Source organism: Megascapheus bottae, chromosome 1, assembly GCF_031878675.1.
Source record: "Megascapheus bottae isolate mThoBot1 chromosome 1, mThoBot2.hap1, whole genome shotgun sequence".
Taxonomy (NCBI): domain Eukaryota; kingdom Metazoa; phylum Chordata; class Mammalia; order Rodentia; family Geomyidae; genus Megascapheus; species Megascapheus bottae.
This window is the reverse complement of record NC_143509.1, coordinates 67,871,724-67,891,733: the sequence shown is the minus strand read 5'-3', so window position 1 is coordinate 67,891,733 and position 20,010 is coordinate 67,871,724. Positions and strand designations below refer to the sequence as shown.

General features: G+C 34.5%; 1 protein-coding gene across 6 annotated transcripts in view; it reads left to right on the top strand.

Moving 5' to 3' along the window:
• Positions 1 to 20,010, top strand: part of Dzip3 (DAZ interacting zinc finger protein 3) — a 72,215-nt gene that overhangs the window by 4,424 nt on the left and 47,781 nt on the right. For 5 of the 6 annotated variants that reach the window (XM_090346842.1, XM_090346863.1, XM_090346854.1 and 2 more), the window contains exons 2-6: positions 7,146 to 7,245; positions 12,007 to 12,085; positions 13,322 to 13,477; positions 17,152 to 17,268; positions 19,521 to 19,601. In XM_090346842.1, the coding sequence (XP_090202968.1) occupies positions 7,214 to 7,245; positions 12,007 to 12,085; positions 13,322 to 13,477; positions 17,152 to 17,268; positions 19,521 to 19,601 (465 nt within the window). In that variant the 5' untranslated portion in view covers positions 7,146 to 7,213. The remainder of the gene's footprint in view (positions 1 to 7,145; positions 7,246 to 12,006; positions 12,086 to 13,321; positions 13,478 to 17,151; positions 17,269 to 19,520; positions 19,602 to 20,010) is intronic. The other variant, XM_090346857.1, reaches the window with a different exon arrangement.

Below are 20,010 nucleotides of genomic sequence, written 5' to 3'. Positions count from 1 at the left end.
AGGCTAAAGAATCTTTTTACTTACTAAGTTTTTAAAATTTTTTTATTGATATTATGTATATATATATATACACACACATACATATATATATATATATAATTTTTCAACCAACTTCATTCCCACTACTTTGTCTTAACAACCCCCCAAGGGTTTTTTTGCTCTATTTTTCATAAATCAAACAAATTATTTCATCCATACTCACCTTTCTTCTTTGTTATCTCAGTCTCTACTTACCAGTGGCATTTTTACTTCTTGTTCTTCCCTCCTCCCCGCTTTTTTACTGTCTACTAGCTGCATCAAGAAGTTGTGGGGGTTTTTTTCTTCAGGAATTTTAAGAATAGTGCACGGAAGTATCTGCATTTTTCTCTAAAGAAAAATATGTGTCTGCATATATGTATATGTATGAAGTATGTATAAAAATCTTAACCAGATAGGTAAATATATTCCTGTGTCAGCATTTACTGAGTGCCAGTTCTTTGCCAAAGAGGCTAGAATCTATTGGTAAACCAAAGTAAGTGCTATTAGAAAAAAATGGTTTAGGAGCATTTTTATTTTAAAATGAAATGTGAAATACTATAATGCCTTCTATATTTCAATAATAGTCTTGAAGTAAGTAAGCAGCACTTAGGATCATGCAACACAATTTTATGGCTAGTTAGTTCTTTTATCTCTTCTGGAAATTCCTGAGACATACTGTCTTCAGTGCTGAATAATAAGATAAAATGTTAATCTATTGTAACAGGGATTTAAGTCATGTTGAATGAATGAAGACATGAATTAAAATTGTTTACAGAGCTGCAGTTTGTAGAATATTGAATGCTGTAATATGAGAATTACATCAGGTTGTTAACAGAGAGATTTGAGATTTGAACCTATTTGGTCTTATTCCAAAGCCCAGGGCCTTTTTTGTACTTATAATTAATAGTTATGATCAAAATGTTAAGATTAATGATTTCCTAGCAGTCTGGGTTTTTTTATGTTTTCTTTTTTATTAGTCCTTAGGCTTGAACTCAGGCCCTGGGCTCTGTCCCTGAGCCTCTCTGTGTTCAAGGATAGAACTGTACCATTTGAGCCACAGTACCACTTCTGGCTTTTTCTCTTTATGTGGTATTGCAGAATCAGACCCAGGGCTTCATGCATGCTAGGCAGGCGCTCTACCACTAAGCCACATTCCCATCCCTCTATTAAATTTTTTTTATTAATATTAAAAGTTTGAATGTTTTACTTTCATATGTATATGTAAAGTATTTTACCAGTGCAGAGCCCGTTTCTAATTGTGGCCAAGATATGTACACTTCAGCATGTGAAATTATATATTGAGTATGGGAACAAATATTAGAACATTTTTTCTGTCATTAATTTTTTATTTATATTATTGATGCCATCATATAGCTATTAAGTAAACTAATTTTCATGTTTCAATGTATTTTCAGACTTCTTTTGATTCTTTAGGGTTTTGTGACAAAACATTGGACTTCTAAACTAATCACTAGCATGATTGTGTTCATTGTATTGTTTGTTGCTAATAAATCATGGAAATGGTTTTGTTTGTTGTGTTTGTGTCTACTGCCTACTCCAAAATCACATGAGACTACAAGTAATGGAACATATGGAAAAGAACAATTTGTGTGAGTTACTGCTCTTACTGATTTGTTAACAATGACAACTCTTAAGTTTCATTATTTTTTTAAAATAGACTGCAGTAATGTTGATTACTCAGAGTTTTGTGAAGATGTTTATCTGATGGATATGGTAATATGGCTGAGAACCTGGCAAATAGGAGTTGATAACATCCTATTTTCAATGAAACTAGTTAATTCATGTAGTTTTAGAAAAGAAATTGTAACCCAAAGCATAAGCTATCTTTAAAGACTTTATCACTGGTAGTAGGAGAGACAAATTAAATAAAAGAGTCCATTCCCTGTCTGATTATCATTATTTATATATATAATGTCTCAACATTACCCATTTTGCATATTACCTAACTGCAATGATATTATTTCTGTATTTCTGCAGGTATCTCTTGGAGATTGTTTAGGTGTAGCATAATGGTTATCCTTGGCTTTCTACCTACATTTCTAAGAAGCGGTTTTAACAGTGAGATTTAAATACTTTAGAACAATGGCTAATTTATATCTATATTTTTAAGGTTATTTGCTTTCCTTTTCTTTAAATTTTATTGTTGGGGCAATATATAGAGAGGTTACAATTACATTCATCAGGTAGTGGGCGCATTACTTCTCACATATTGATACCCCTTCTCGTGTTTTTGACTCCATTTCCCTCTTCCCAACCTTCCCAATCATGTTGTTTTCCCCCTTCCCTTTCTTATTTCAAATAAATATAATACATACAATATAACAAATATATACAATATACCAGGGAACAAAGTCTATATCTGTATTTTTTAGGTAAATCATATGTACAACCAATATTTATATAGTCCACTTAAAAACATTTGGGTGGGGGGGGGGGGTAAACACAGGGCCTGGACACTGTACTTGGATAGTACGTGGACTTTTTATTCAAATCTAGTGCTCTGCCACTTGAGCCATCATGCCACTTCCAGTTTTTTCTGTGTGATACTGGGGAATCGAGCCCAGGGCTTTGTGCATGGTAGGTGAGCATGCTATCACTAGGCCATGCTCCCAGCCCTTTAAAACAAATTTTATAAAGCCCTGATACTTAGAAGCAAGTGACTAACTTATACACAGTTTAAAATGTTAGATATTAAATTGTAGTATGAACCAGTAAGTCTAGCACAGGAAGAGGGATCATGAGTTTGAGGCCATCCTGAACTATAATATAGATTCTGTCTCAAAAACCAGAACCTTCTCCCTTCTGACAAAATACTGATTTTGTTTTAGGCAAAGATATTTCCTATGTTGATTTGTGAAAAGGAACAATGATTCCAAGCCTCTTCCTCCTTGAGTTGCAAGACAGAGCTAGAGCTAACCTTGATCTTTGTAAAGTGACAAAGTTGAGAAGGAGAGCAGTTAGGTTGATTCAGGTGGAGGCAGAAAAATGTAATCAAAATTTCTGATAACTTATGCAAGATTTTTCAACCATCATTCATCATTCCTAAAGTTTGTCTGAGTAATCTTTTCATAGGACAGGTAAGTTTGTTTTGTCACTGTGTCATGATGTTAAATGTAGTTGTTCAATGTTAAATGGTAGTTCAACTTGTTATACTTTGAATCTGACTTGATTGCCTTAGCCATTTTGATCTTTCTGAATCTCACAAATATGAAAAATAAAGACATTGAATATTGAAGCCATAGAGCACCTATGCAGTGGGCTAGTTTTATCCTTACCCTTCAAATTCTTATCTCAAAATCCTAACCTCCAATGTAGTGGTTTAGGTGGTAATGTCTTTAAGAGGTAAACTAGGTCATGAAAACAGCAGTCAAGACTGATTGTAAAAGAGACCCTAGAAATATCCTGTCTTGTTTTCAGAATATGAAATACAACCAGAAGTAAGCATTCAGTATTTGTTAGGTGCCCAGTCCGTGGGATTTCGTTATTGTACCCTCAAACTACTAAAACAACCTTCCACATTAAAAATAATGACAGTTGCTATCATGCAACAGGCATAACCAGATAAAGAATAGTTTAAATTTTGGTTTAATGGAACTATCCCAAAAATGGCTTGAATATTTCCAGAAAATATTTCACTTTTTTTCTAGTCTTAAACATAACATCTCACATTTCTTCAGGACTTTTATAATACTTATAAGTCTAGCTTGCAGTTCCTGCTTTTGATTCATGAAGTTCTAGAGTATATTTAATTCAATATTGTAGCTTTCTAAAAATATTTCTAAAAGTCTGGTTTTGTGTGCAGTTGCAAAACTATTTTTTGAAGTGTCAAGCCCAAAGCAGGGGAGCTTTTTATCAATAATGGTCTGGGAAAAATGATACATTCATATTATAGTAGGTATATGTCTAAATATGTACACTAAACATTTATATGTCTAAATATGTACACTAAACTTCCAAGTACATTTGAAAAAAAAATTATCCTATTTCTTTCTGTACAGTAACACTTCCCAACACATTAGAGAAACAGGAAAAGTGAAGTAATTTTAATATAATCCTAAACAGTTAAATGTTTATAATGATTAGGATATTTTATAAGTACTATTTATAATTGCATGAAGTAGTTACCTTCATTATCTTTGTGCTTCAGGTTAACAGGCACAGAAAATACTTAGCCTGTTTCAAAACAGACCTATATCTTTGCAGAGTGACTCCAAAGTTCTTACCAGTGATAAACAACAACCTTTCAATTTTTGACATTAATGGCAATTTAAATATCATTTCACTTTCTTATGGACATATTTGTGTTTCTATAAGCTATATACTAACATATGGTATACATACATACTAATGGTATGACTTGTTTTTTATCCACTTAAACTAAGTGATATATGGATAACTGGTACTTGAACTCAGCCTAGGCTGTGTCATTGAGTGTTTTGTTCAAGACTAATATACTGCTACTTGAGCTACAGTTCCATTTTCAACTTTTAGTGGTTAAAGAGAATCTTACAGACTTGACTTCCTAGACTGGCTGTGAACTATGATTCTTAGATCTCAGCATCCTGTGTGACAGGCATTACAGGCATGTGCAGCTGGCACCTGGCTTTGAATTAAGCTTCTTAACTTGTTCATTTAGACCAGGGCAGTTTTCTGCTTCAGCAGATTCTTGGCAATGTATAGAGACATCTTTGATGTTCACAGGTGGCTGACTGGTGGAAAAGCTATTAAAATGCATAAATCTACTTATAACCAAGAATTATCCAGCCTAGAATGTTAATGTACTGATTAAGAATTTCTGATTTAAGGTCCATATGAAAAACTGAAATCTTTCTGAAAAATATTAAATCCATTACATTGAAAAAGCATGAACTCACCATTGTGTTAGCTCTTAAGAGTCAGAATTGGAAAGGAACACTTGTGAGACATCCAATCTGTCACCGAAATGTGAATTTGTTTGTAAATTAGACCTCTCTTGGTCAGATAACTAAATGAAATAGGACTCTGAGTAAGTTTTTATAAAGTGCTCATATACACACAGTTTGGGGAGATTAGCAGTACCACATGTAAGTGAATTATTAAAGAATTATAAATTAGTGCATGCTTGCCTTTAATGCAAATTAGCATCTTTATAAGTGAAGACAAAATACTTATAAATTAAAACACATAAATTAAAAGTTTTTGCTGAGAGCTCAGAAGGAATGATAAGACTAGCATCTTACTATGTATGAAGAATGGAAATACTTCATTTTTGCTAATGAGAAATATCCTGCAGATAAAATCAGTTTGGTAAATGGATAAAGACATTGTAACTTCCACAAGGAACTTAAACTTGCCATCAGATCTACCAACAGGAACCTAAATAAGTTTCTGTGGTGAAACAGTCTCAATTTTAGGAAGACAGTAAACTGTCTCCTAATGACATGAAAGGGTCAGTGAAATTAATCTATAGGAGAAACTAGATTTGCCCACTTATTTTTTTAATCTTGAAAGTCTTTAGTGTCCTCTAGTGTCTTAAATTGTGAGGTATGTTCAACCTCCCCCATCTCCACCCTCCCACGATAGCAATGTTTGGCATGCTACTACTTTTGATTGTTAGGTCTTTGGGCCTTCCTGTGCAAGACTGAAATGAAGGCCGTGAAGTGCTACTGCTGCCATTACAAGTAATGTTTGAATATGTGCTGCTCAACTCCTGGAAATTAGATCTATGTACCTTTCTCCTGGGAAAGTTTATCACAGAGATTATTCCCCAGAGCTCAGTGATCATGGGGGGTTTGATGTCCAGGAGAGTTAACAGTTTTACATATGCTAGTTGTAACCCATACTGGATTTACGAAGATAAGGAAAGAGGAAGCCTATCACAGGGCAGGAAGTCTAGAAGTGTGAACACTGACTATAAAGGAGACTATAAATGGGACTAATTTCAGAATAGTTTTTCTTGGAATACCCAAGTATGTTTTCATTTCAGGAGTCATCTTTTTTAAAGTCCATAAACACTTAAGCTGAAGAGTGTGCAGCAGCTTTTTTTTTTAAACAGCCTACTTAAGAAGCTATGTAGTCATAATTTTAGGAAGAAGTTACTTTTAGACTAAAAGGAAAGAAAATAGTACTGAGTAATTAGTAATGAAATTGTGTGAAGCAGGAACATATATACCTTTATCAAAAATAAATCAGAACAAACTTTCAGAAGCCACTTGGCCATAAGCTTCAAAAGGCTTAAAACTGTATCTTTTTAAAAATTTTCTTTTTGTTGTTGGTGGTGCTTGAACACAAGGCCTAGGCATTGTCTCGGAGCTTTTTGCACCCTACCACTTTGATTGCCACTTCCAGGTTTCTGGTGGTTAATTGGAGATCAGAGTCTCATGGACTTTCCTGTCAGGGCTGGCTTCAAATCTCAATCCTCAAATCTAGCCTCCTGAGTAGCTAGGATTATAGGCATGAGCCACTGGTGGTTAGCAAAAAATAAAATAAAACATATCTATATATAATACTTTGGGACATGGGAATGCTGAGAATTCATTGTAAGGAAATAGCATAAATATAGAAACAGAGATGAGTTTATAATGGATTGTTTTAAACATGAAAGAATAGTAGTTTTAATTGTTCAACCATAAGAAAAGGAAGTCCAGTCAACTAAGCATTGGGTAGCAGTTAAGAATATTTACTAGATAAAGTAACAAGAATCATGTTTTTGATATAACTATTTATGAAAAAGGTGGAGCAGAATATTTTCTTCCAGGAATAAGTATAAAATGTAAGTATAAATACATGTATGCCTGCAAAAATTAATGGGGAGGCAGTGATTATGTTTGTATGATAAAATTAACATTTTCGAGCCAGGAGCTTGGCCTAGCAGTAGAGACCCAGGTTCGATTCCTTGGTACCACATACATAGAAAAAAGCTGGAAATGGTGCTGTGACTCAAGTGGTAGATCACTAGCCTTGTGAAAAAAGTCGAAGAACAGTGCTCAGGTCCTGAGTTCAAGCCCCACGACTGGAAAAAAAAATAACATTTTTCATTCATAGAAGCTTCAAAATTTTAATTGCCATGTAAAGTTTTTATATAACAGAAAGAAACACCTCATTAAAAGTATCTTTTTTTCTTACAGCTTTAAACATCAATAGTAAAAATCATCGTAAGCACTGAGCTAAGACTTGGAAAGGAATATTGTGCAACATGGATTCTCCACAAGAAGAATTTTTAGAGAGGTAAGGGACAGACTGACAAAAAACAGTGTACTCACTACCTTTCTAATGTAACTGCAGCCCTTTTACATCAACCTGACAGTAAAATAAAATAATCATAATTGTAAGAATAAAACCTCAAAGAGAAAAAAACCAACTGAGTTTTTATATTACAGGGACACATTTCGTTTTTCCACATAACCTGCAATGCTAATATAAATGTGATACCTCTGCTTCAAAGCAATTCAATATCAAAAGTGGAGGATATAAACATGAGAAGGGTATCAGTGGTCAAGAAGTAATGTACCCACTACCTGACGAATGTAACTATAACCCCTCTATACATTAACCCCAATAATAAAATACAATTTTAAAAAAATTGGAGGATGTGGCTCATGCCTGTAATCCTAGCTACTCAGGAGGCTGAGGTATGAGAATCAAGGTTCAAAGCCAGCCCAGGCACAAAAGGACCTGAGACTCTTATTTCCAGTTTTCCTCTAGAAAATGGGAAATGGCTCTTGGCTCAAGGGTAGGCTGGTAGCCTCTAGCTGAAGAGCTCAGGGACCGTACCCAGGCCAAGTTCAAGCCCCATGACCCAAGCACACACAAAAAAAGTGGAGGATGTGAAGCAGGTGAAAAATCCTATAGGGGTTATCTAATGGCTAAAGAGCTAAGAAGTGAACAGCATGCAGCATTGTATATTTTCATCAAAATAACATTTTAAAAAGAACTTATATAAACTTACTATGTAAAAAATAGTACTTTTGATGTTTTAATGCTAATTTATATAAACTTCATAACTGTAAAGTAGATGTTCTTTATCTCAGTTTTATATAGCATAACAAAAAGCATGGCACATAAATATGATTTATTTGGAGGTAGGCCAAATGATAATTTCTTCAAAAAAGATAACTTCAGCCTGCCTATATAAAACTAAATAGTAGGTTAGTGTTAGAAGTTTTTTTTGTTTTTGTTTTTTTTGTTTTGGTGGGTCATGGGGCTTGAACTCCACCCTGGGCGTTGTCCCTGAGCTCTTCAGCTCAAGGCTACTGCCCTACCTCTAGGCCTGGGCTTTGTCCCTGAGTTCTTCATCTGAAGGCTACTTACTGCCCTCTACCCTTGAACAAAGCCCCACTTTCCATTTTATGGAGGTTAATTGGAGATAAGAGTCTCAGGTCCTTTTCTGCCTGGCAGGCTTTAAACCTTAATCTTCAGATATCAGTCTCCTGAGTAGCTAGGATTACAGGAGTAAGTCACCACACCTGGTTTTGGAAGTATTCTTAAAAAATATTTTACTGATCCTTGGTGCTCAGGGGGTCTGTATACCTAGACATGGTAATGTAGTCTGAAAATTTAAAAAGTGGATCTCAGCTAGGTGCCCAGGGCTCACGTTCTGTACTCCTAGCTGAGATGGGGTAGACCATGGTTTGAACTCAGCCAGGGCAGAAAAAAGTCTACTAGCCTCTGTCTCCAAATAAATTAAACAAACAAAATACTATGCAAAGAAAAACCCATAGGGCAGGTTGAGGTTCAAATGTTAGAGCCCCACCCCAAAAAGCAAGTGCAGTGGGTAAGAGACATTGACATCAACTCCCAATATTTTTTTTTTTTTTGCCAGTCCTGGGCTTGAGCCCAGGGCTTGAGCACTGTCCTTGGACTTTCTCAAGGCTAGAGCTCTACCACTTGAGCCTCAGCACCACTTCCGGCTTTTTTCTATGTATGTGATACCAAGGAATTGAACCCGGGTCTTCGTGCATGCTAGGCAAGCACTTTAACCACTAGGCCAAACTCCCCGCCCCGGCCCAATAGACACACACACACACACACACATATACACACACACACACAGAATTTATCGGTAGGCAGAGAAAGCACAAAATATTAAGAGATGCTATAGGTATACATAGGAAACAATAGTTACTAGACATTGAGTTTCTTGCTCTGAAGCAAGATTTTGGCATCTAAATATCCTTATAGTATCACAATTTTATTTTAATATGCATCTGGGAATGAAAAAATACTAAATTATGCTGGGAGTTTGGCCTAGTGGTAGAATGCTTTCCTAGCATGCACCAAGACCCAGGTTTGATTCCATGGTACCACATACATAGAAAAAAGCTAGAAATGGTGCTGTGGCTCAAGTGGTAGACTACTAGCCTTGACAAAAGTCCAAGGACAGTGCTCAGGCCCTGAGTTCAAGCCCCACAACTGGCAAAAAAGATCATAAAGTGGAACTGGCAAGTAATATATATATTTGAAAACATTTTGCATCCTCAAATCTTGAAAGGTTTCAGAATATTGCTGCCATATTTTTTTATTCCTTGGCAACACAAGTTTCTCCCTCCCTCTCTCCTTTCCTTCCTTCCTTCCTTCCTTCCTTCCTTCCTTCCTTCCTTCCTTCCTTCCTTCCTTCCTTCCTTCCTTCCTCTGGTCCTTCCTCTTCCTTTCTCTTTTCTTTCCTCTTTCTTTCTCTCCCCCTTCTCACTCCTCCATCCCCTTTCTTTCTTCTTGTACTAGTACTAGGACTTGAACTCAGAAACTTACACTGTCACTCAGCTTTTTCACGCACAGCTATCACTCTGTCAATTGAGCCATACCTCCAGTCTGGCATTTTCCTGGTTTATTGGAGATAAGAGTTGGACTTTTTTCTGTTTAGGCTGGATTTTTAACCTCCAAAGTATCTAAGATTATAGTCACAAACCACCTGCACTCAGCTTCCTTGAGTTTCTTTTTGAAATGAGGTGAACAAATATAAGTCAATTAATATTCTTGTCTTATTGGGTCATATATGATGAGACTAAATGAAATGAACTCTGGGATATGGAAACAAGGTGTTTCTCTTGTGTGATTGTTGTTCTTAATGTACTTTGTTATTTCTCTTCTCTTTTTTTGCACTTATGGTTAATCTTATATTGTTACTGTATTTGACTTTGTTACCTGGTATATAGTATACTTGTTTATTTGAAATAGAGAAGGGAAAGGGGAAAGCAAGATGAAAAGGAATATCAATATGCGAGAAGTAATGCATCTACTACCTGACGAATATAACTGTAACATTATCCCAACAATAAAATAAAATTTAAAAAGTAATAGATTTGTCTTTACCATGTCACTTTTTAAAGGCAGAGTTATATGGTATTGTTTATCCTAGTTTTCAAAAATAGTAGATGGAAATATCTATTGAATGAATAGGTGATTGTAAATTTGATAATACTTACATAAATCAGTATGTTTCTTACTTTTTTTATATATGTATGTGCCACCACACAAAATTGTTGAATCCCTAAATTATATAGAATCCTTTGATATGGTTTCTATATTGTTATACAAAAGCAATTTTATGCATTAAGTTTCCAATTCATAACATTGTTCACTATGAGTCAATATTAACATTAAATTGCATGAAGTTTTTTCTCACTACTATAAGCAGTTAATAATTTTAATATGGTATTCTAAATGTGTATTCAGTCGAAAATATTTGAAAAGCTGAGAGCTAAGTTAAGAAACTCCAAGTGAAAAATAAAATGTTAATGTGATCTTTTTCTATGCCACAAGTTGGTAACACACATCTCTAAATCTTGGCCCTTAGAAGACTGGTACAGGAGGATCAGAAGTTGAAGGCCAGCCTGGGATACATAAGACTTTGACAAAGAGAGAAAAAAACAGACAGACAGACAGGCAGGCAGACAGAGTAACAGAGAAGAAAAAATCTTAATTTTTATTTTTCTTATATACCCACAAAACAATCAATTGTTTAAAGATACCTTTGTCTGTACCTTTGATAGAATATTTTGCTATATTTTGTGCCTATTAAATGGGCAAAGTTTAGACAGGCGAGGTGGCTTACGCCTGGAATCCTAGCTACTCAGGAGGCTGAGATGTGAGGATCAAGGTTCAAAGCTAGCCTGGGCACAAAAGGACCTGAGACTCTTATCTTCAATTAACCTCTAGAAAAGGGGAAGTGGGGCTTGGCTCAAGGGTAGGGTGATAGCCTTGAGCTGAAGAGCTCAGGGAAAATGCCCAGGGCCAGGGGTAGAGTGGTAGCCTTGAGCTGAAGAGCTCAGGGACAGCACCCAGGCCGAGTTCAAGCCCCATGACCACACACACACAAAATAATGTGCAAAGTTATTTTTTTTAATTGGCATACATTAAGGGTTTAGTGAGGACAAGAGTGTGTCCTAGTGGTAGAATGCTTGCCTAGCATATATGAAGTCCTGGGTTCGATTCCTTGGTACCATATACACACAAAAGAACCCGAAAGTGGTACTGTGGCCTAAGTGGTATGAGCACTATCCTTCAGAAAGCTCCAGGACAGTGCCCAGGCCCTGAGTTTGTGCCCCAAGTCTGGGAAAATAAAGAAAAGTGCTACTTTGGCCCTACGTGGTTTGCTTACGCCTGTAATCATAGCTACCCAGGAGCCTGAGATCTGAGGACCATGGTTCAAAGCCAGCCTGGCAAGAAAGTCTGTGAGGCTCTTACCACAAGTTAACCACCAGAAAACTAGAAATGGTTCTGTGGCACAAGTGGTGGAATGATAGCCTTGAGATGAAGAGCTCAGCAACAGTGCCCGGGACTGATTAAAAACAAACAAACGAAGAGTTTAGCATAACTCTTTAGCATTAACTGGAGTCCTTATGTGGAACTTATTATCATTATTATGTTTGACATGCATTTATTTTAAATCTGAAATGTTCAGACAAAAATCCCAATTATTACATTTTTTTATTGCCTGAATGTTTTCTTTGTGAGAAGATTCTTTAATACACATCTGCCTTTCATTTAAAGTAAGGATACTGCTGAGGAGGAGGAACAGCAGATTAAGGAAGAAACGGAAAATAAGGTAGAAAAATCAACAAGTGAAATGGTAAGATCAAGCTTAATTATCATCATCTTTCAACTTTTAGTAAAGGATGTAAGGCTAAATCGAATTAACTTGCCATTAAAAATTCTAAAAAGTCACATTCTTAAGTTAATAAGTAAATTGATCATTATTAAATCTTCCATAGATAAGTGTCAAGGTTTTCATCTAAAACACCAATTTTACTGGAAATCAAAATTAATAAAATTTTAATTGATTCACCCAGAAACATATCTCAAACTAATGCTAATAAACAATTCATTGGGGCTTTCCTATAAAGTTGCTAATTAACTACTAAATGACTGTATTCACTGTATAAATACCAATTTCAAAGATTACTGATTATTCATCTCTGATTGAACCACGTTATTCTTTAAAAATTAAATTAACTTCATTGTTCATGTTTCTATGGGTTTTACAGCTGAATTATCAATCATGCACAGTTATTCCCTTTCATTTAGTCCTAGAAGTTGTTAAAGCGAAGATAATAAAATTGAGGAAAATATTGACTTCAGAAACTATCCAGTGAAACCTTTAAATAAATAATATTCTTTTATGTGTGTGTATTTTCTTTGCACATATGTATGCTTACGATATGTCAAAAGACAAATAAGGTTATTACTCAGTGGTGGAGTGTTCCATAATTTGGATTCATCCCAAGAAAGGAAAAGGAAGGGAAAGGGAAAGAGAGAAGAGAGAAGGGGGAGAGGGAAAAGAGGAAAGAACAAGAGAGGAGAGTAGAGGGAAGGGAAAGGAAGGGAAGAGGAGGTGAAAGAAGAGGGCAAAGGGAGAGAGGGAGAACAGGAAAAATGAAAACAAATGAGATTCTTAAAACTGACTTTTGTTTTATGTTATGTAATCTCCATAATCTAAGTTATTTGATATTTTATTTATTTTTGTTGGTCATGGAGCTAGAACTATGGGCCTAGGTGCTGTCCTTGAGCTCTTCAGCTCAAGGCTAACACTCTATCACAAGTCACAGCACTACTTCTAGTTTTCTGGTGGTTAATTGGAGATGAGTTTCACAGACTTTTGTACCCGAGCTGGCTTTGAACCCAGTCTTCATATTTCAACCTCCTGAATTGCTAAGATTACAGGAGTGAGCCACTGGCACCCGGCTTGATATTTTATTTTTTGCATTTGATTAGTCTCTATATGGTTGGAACTCTGTCACTTTATAAAATACCTTAATATACTGTGAATTATCATTGTGTAAAATTTTAATGAATGGATATGTTACAGGACAATCAAAAAAAGGACATACCTACTGATCTTATCCCTATTAACCTACTATTTGAAATGAAGAAGTTATTAAATGCAATTAGTACTCTACCAAAAGGTGTGGTTCCTCACATTAAGAAGTTCCTACAAGAAGATTTTTCATTCCAGTCTATGCAGGTAACATAATTTGTTTATGGGACAGAAATACAGTCTTTACATGCGATTTTTTAAAACCATATAGTATATGTAGGGTCCTAAAATATTTATCTTATTTTTTATAAAGGACTTCAAGGTCAACTTTGACTACAGATTTTTTAAAATTAACTAAATAGAATAAATTGTGCTAACTTCTTAAGAACAATAGTGGGAAGGTGTTTTATAGCTTTGGACTATACAGTCTAAGGTTTATTTATTGAAGTTTCACAAACACCTATGAATGTTCTGTTGTGGAAAAAAAGAATACTTTTGTTTTCCTCATTCATAAAATGTTGAAAAAAATTCTTCAAAAAATAAGATGAGTTTGCACTCCCACCAACAGTGTAGTAGTGATCCCTCCTGGCCACATCCACTCCAGCATCTGTTGTTATTAGTTTTCTTGATCCTGGCCATTCTAACTGGAGTGAGGTGGAATCTTAGAGTTGTTTTGATTTGCATTTCTTTTATGACCAGAGATGTTGAGCATTTCTTTATGTGTCTATAGGCCATTTTTGTTTCTTCTTCAGAGAAGACTCTCTTTAAGTCTTTGGCCCATCTTTTAATGGGATGGTTGTTACTTTGGAGATTAGTTTTGGAGTGATTCAATTTTTTGAGCTGTTGATATATTTTAGATATGAGGCCTTTGTCTGTTGTATGGTTGGTGAAGATCTATGGAAAGCAGTATGGTAGTTCCTCAAAAGACTAAACATACAGCTCCCCTATGACCCAGCAATTCCACTACTTGGCATTTACCCAACCATCCAGAAACAAGAACATACTAAATCCACTAGCACAACCATGTTCATTGCAGCTCTATTTACCATAACAAAGATATGGAACCAACCTGGATGTCCCTCAGTTGATGAGTGGATCAACAAGATATGGTATTTGTATACAATGGAATTCTATGCTGCTGTCAGAAAGAATGACATCGCCCCATTTATTAGGAAATGGAAAGACTTAGAAAAGATCATATTAAGTGAAGTAAGCCAGACTCAAAGGAACTTAGGCTCAATGGTTTCCCTCATTTGTCATAATCAGTAGAAACCTTGGGCTCTCCTAGCAGAGATTTGCAATAGAGCAAAACCTTGATACATAAGGCCATATAATATGACGCTAAAGGAAAAGACCTCTAAGATGTAGAAACAAAAGCCATATAATGAGTGATTGTTGTCCTTAATGTACTATGTTATCTCTCATCACTTTTGCTGTCCCTTGGCTATCTCATATTGTTACAGTATTTCACCTGGTTATCTGATATATTGTATATATGTGTATTTGGTTATTTGAAATTGGATAGGGAAGGGGGAAAAAAAGATGAGGGGTGGACTTGGGGGGGAGGGAAATGGGGACCAAGACATGTGAAAGGGTATCAATGTATGTGAATTAATGCACTTCCTATCTGGCAAATATCATGTAAACCTTCTATTAATTACAATAAAAAATATATATAAAAGAAATAGGGAAGGGAAGGGGGTAAATAAGATGATTGGGAGGGGTGGGGAAAGGGCAAGGGAGACAAAAATATAAAAAGGGGTATCAATGTTTGAGAACTAATGTCCCTACTACCTGACGAATGTAATTGTAACCCCTCTATACATTTATCCCAGCAATAAAATTATATATATGAAAAAAATAAGATGAAAAATAATATCCAGGGGGGCCGGGAGTTTGGCCTAGTTGTAGAGTGCTTGCCTAGCATGCACAAAGACCTGGTTTCGATTTCTCAGTACCAAATACATAAAAAAAAAAAAGCTGAAAGTGATGCTGAGAACCTAGTGATAGAGCTCTACACTTGAGAAAGTCCAAGGACAGTGTTCAGGCCCTGAGCTCAGGCCAAGGACTGGCAAAAAAAAATGATAATATTAATAGTGATAATATGCAGGGCTAGGAGTTTGGTCTAGTGGTAGAGTGCCTGCCTTACATGGAGGAAGAACCAGGTTTGCTTCCTTGGTACCACATACACAGAAAAGTCAAAAATGGTGCAGTGGCTCACGTGGTAGAGTGCTAGCCTTGAAAAAGCCCAAGACAGTGCTCAGGCCATGAGTTCAAGCCCCAGGACAAGCAACAACAACAACAACAATAATAATATCCAAAACCCCTTAGATTTATAAGTAAATTAAATATTCTAGAGCATATGTTGAAAATTTCATGTTACAAATAGGTTTTCAGATGATACTTTGTACTATCTTCCAACATAGTAAGAAAAGTATTTTTTAAATTAATGAAATTTTAAAATTAAAAATAGGATTTCACTCTTCCATAGCAATAGTTGGTGGTAAGGACAAGACACTATATTTATTTGAACAGGCATCATTGAGAGATGATTAATATTTTTCATGAAACCAAATAAGAACTTTTTAAAAATTAAAAATTCAGACTCTAAATAAAATACTCTATGATCCTACTGTCTTTGATCCTTTTCTAGTTGTATATAACCTAAAATTTTTCATTCTACAAGGGTTAAGAAGGCCATTGATAAAAGAATTGTACTTTTTATATTTAATTAAAAGCTGTCTGAGATAATGTGCAATAGTGGAAATGAATTCTAGCTTGAACTGACTAATGCCTCCATTTTCCTTTATATATTTTCTTTATATATTGGAATTCATGCAGACAGAGCAAGAAACAGAAATTGGTAGCCTTGAACTCAGAGTCTGGACTCTGTTCCTGAGCTCTTTTGCTCAAGGCTAGTTACTATTCTAACATTTTGAGCTAACACCTCCTTTTCTGGTTTTCTGGTGGTTATTTGGAGTTAAGAATCTCTCATGGGAACTTTTCTGCCTGGGCTGCCTTGGAACCATGATCCTCAATTCTCAGCCTCCTGAGAATCTAGGTATAAAGGCACGAGCCACCAGTTTCTAGCTTATATTTTAAATAATTTTAATGGTTTTTCATTTAAGTTAATTCAATTTTTTATGTCATACTGAGGAATCAAATGCAGGGCCTTATGCATGCTAGGCAAGCACTCTACCTCTAAGCCACATTCGCAGTCCTCAAATATTATTTGTATTCAGATTTAAATAATACTGAATAAATGGTTGGATATTTTGACCTATATTTCAGGTGATCATAATAACATCAAAATATAAATTTCAAAACTATTTGTAGATGCTATTTTAAAACATGGTACATTTGTTCCACACAGATTATATATCATTAATAAATAGTATCACTTAAGTCAAGCATCTGTGATTACAAAGCATTGAGCATAGAATGGGCCTAAAAATAAAATATGATGCTTCTTTTCACTTTGCCTAATATAAATAAATTGTAATACATGGTTAAATATGTCTTAGCTGTGTTCCAAAGTGCAGCATAAACTAGCTTGTTGTTTAATATAGGGTCAGAGCTGGAAGGAGAATAGAAAGTGTGAGAAAAAAGTGAGATTAATATTTTCCTCTGAAGTAAAAATTAGACATCTCTAACCTCTACCTTGGTAGGGAAAGGATTGCTATATTGGGTTTCAAGAACTAATTCAGACAGATTTATCAGACTGCTTACAAATAAATGTAAGAACAGTTTATGTAGATGTTAAGATTTTTAAACCAGTTTATCTCTTTCATTTTCTATAAAGGGCATGCATTTTGTGTAATATAAATATTTGTAGTTAACTGTTCTTAGAGAAATTTTTTAACTAAAATTATTTTCAATAGAGAGAAGTTGCAGACAACAGCCAGAATGGAGAAGAAGTTGTTCCTGCTTTAACTTTACGTTTTTTGATAATACAACTAGAAATAGCACTTAGGAACATCCAAGCTACAAATTATACTGTAAGTGTTTTTGCTTTGACAGTTTGAAGTAATAGACTTAGGCAAAACTTTTCAGTGAGAAAACACCATTGCTTATCTATTTATATGTTCTACTTTTCCTCTATAAAATGTTAATTATCAATTTATAGTCTTCTGTCTTGTGCTTTCTGATATAGCTGAGTCTTTGTAATAAATTTATTCCAGTCTCCTTCCCTACAAAATTATTCATCATAAGTACAGAAAAACTTGAATTATGAACATTGGTCTATCTGAAATAAAAATAGGGAGTGTTCATCTTCAAACTACAAGTTAAATATAGAAAGGCAAATGCTGCATAATGTTTAGTTATATGTGGAATAAAAATAGAATCATATTAAGTAGTCAGCAGAGTGTTGTTAACTAGAGGCCAAGTGCTCTGATTTAAGGCAATACTGGTGAAAGGATACATTTCATTTAAACAGAAAGAATACATTATGGTGACAGTAGTTAATAGTAATATATTTCATTCTTGAAAATGCTAAACAACTTTAACTTCTCATCACAAGACATGACATATATATAAGGTTATACATGTATTAGCTTGCTTTAGTAATTTCAGTATATATGTATAAACATATATTTTAAAATGTCATATAATAAATATTTAATTTTTATTTATTAATTTTAAAAGGAAGAAAATACTGCTTCTTTTCCCCTAACTGTTAGTCTCTTCTTTCCCTGAAATTTTTATACTTAGGAACTTCTAGTATAAATAAAATTGTTGAAATGTGTTTATGTCTATGCTCAACTGAGTCTAGATATAATATAATAATTTGTAAGAAAAAATGAAGAAAAATTAAAACTGATGTTAGACAATAAAAGTAAAAGATCAGTTCTTTGCATAACTTAGGGCAGTAAAATAAATTAAGTTTGCATGCCTGTAGAAGATGAATTATGTTATCTACAAAAAAAGGACTAATCTGGCAGCATAAAAACTAGCTACAGACACCAAATTCCATTTATCAATGGTGTACAAGGAGATTTTTAAAAATCCTATTCTCAGATCTAGAATTTTAAAGAGCATTATACAATACCCTAAAAGAGAAGTTGATTTAAAAGTGCAGTGAACTCATTTGTTACTATATCTAACTGTGTTACCTGGTATATTTTATATACATTTGATTATTTGAAATAGGAAAGAGAAATGGGGAAAAAACATGAGAAAAGGGTATCAGTGTGTGAGAAATAATGCACCTACTACCTGACGAATGTAACTGTAACCCCTCTATACATTACAATAAATTTTTAAAAAAACTGCAATGAAAAGGATAGGAATGCCACATACCTAGTTTTCCCTCCATGTAAGAGTTTATAATGTAAATTTCATTATAAAATCTACATTAAGAATTCCCTATAGCATAACTTTTTTTTTACTGAATCAGCAGAATTTATATCGGGGAGTGAGAAAATACATGTGCTCAAAGTGCTGCACCTCACTAAGCTTTTTTTTTTTTAATTTTTTAAGCTGGATATTACTTTACAGATGAATCTATAAACAAAAATGGAAGATCTCTCTCTGTAGCATTTATGAACATAGTTGCTATTGTCATAAGCAATAGCCTACTTCTGTATCCATATGTATCTCTTTGTCCCTAGACACCTTCAAGGAAGGGCAAGATCACCTTTTCAGAAGCTTTTGTGAGTTGGATGAGGTGTATGCACCAGGATCTCTGTATTCATTTGGTTCTAATGCTTGGAATCATATAGACAAGGGAGAAGTTTTTGAAAAGATTGACAAATTTTTTTTTGTCAGTCGTGGAGCTTACACTAAGTACTAGACTGCTTGGAATCATATGGACAAGGGAGAAGTTTTTGAAAAGGTTGACAATTTTTTTTTTGTCAGTCGTGGGACTTACACTCAATACTGGAAACTGTCCCTGAGCTGCTTTTGCTTAAGGCTAGCCCTCTACCACTTAAACCACAGCACCACTTCTGGCTTTTCTTGTGTGTATGTGGTACTGAGGAATTGAACCTAGGGTTAGGCAAACACTCTTCCACCAAGCCACACTCAGCCTTGATTGATAAATTTTGATTGCATGTGTTTTTATTTTCTTTAGTCAAATTGCTCTTCTAGATCAATTTACAAAATGCATCAAAAATGCTTCTTTAGTTATTGAATAACAGCATGATAATATTTACTATTTCTAGTTATTGTTATTATTCCATTATTATTATTTAACTCTGAATTACTGAAAAGTAGCTTGCTATAAATTATTAACTTTTTTTCATTATAGGCACATCAAATTAATATTGGTTATTATTTGACATTACTATTTTTGTATGGAGTAGCACTCACTGAAAGAGGAAAGAAAGAGGTATGTTTTTTTAAAGTAACTTTCTTTAAACATCGAAAGCATACAGTTAGTTTTCTCTTATATTTTTATAATATGAAAATAAATATGAAGAGTAAACTAAATATATTATAAAGCTAAAAACAGAAAACTATTAATAGTAGCTTATAACTTAGATGATTTAACTTCATTTTCTCAAATGTCCTTAATTTACCTTTAAAATATTTATTATTTGTGTGGAACAAAAAGTTATGTAGCCTCATCACTTACATAATGGGCATTAATATGTTTTTTAATATGGTGTATTTTCTCTGGTCTTAATCTTACCATTTGGTAAAATATGAGTTTAACTTCATTCTTTTTGAATGCTACTTTTAGGGTTTGGGCACTATCTCCTACCTCTTTTGCTCAGAGTGCTCTATCACTTGAGCCA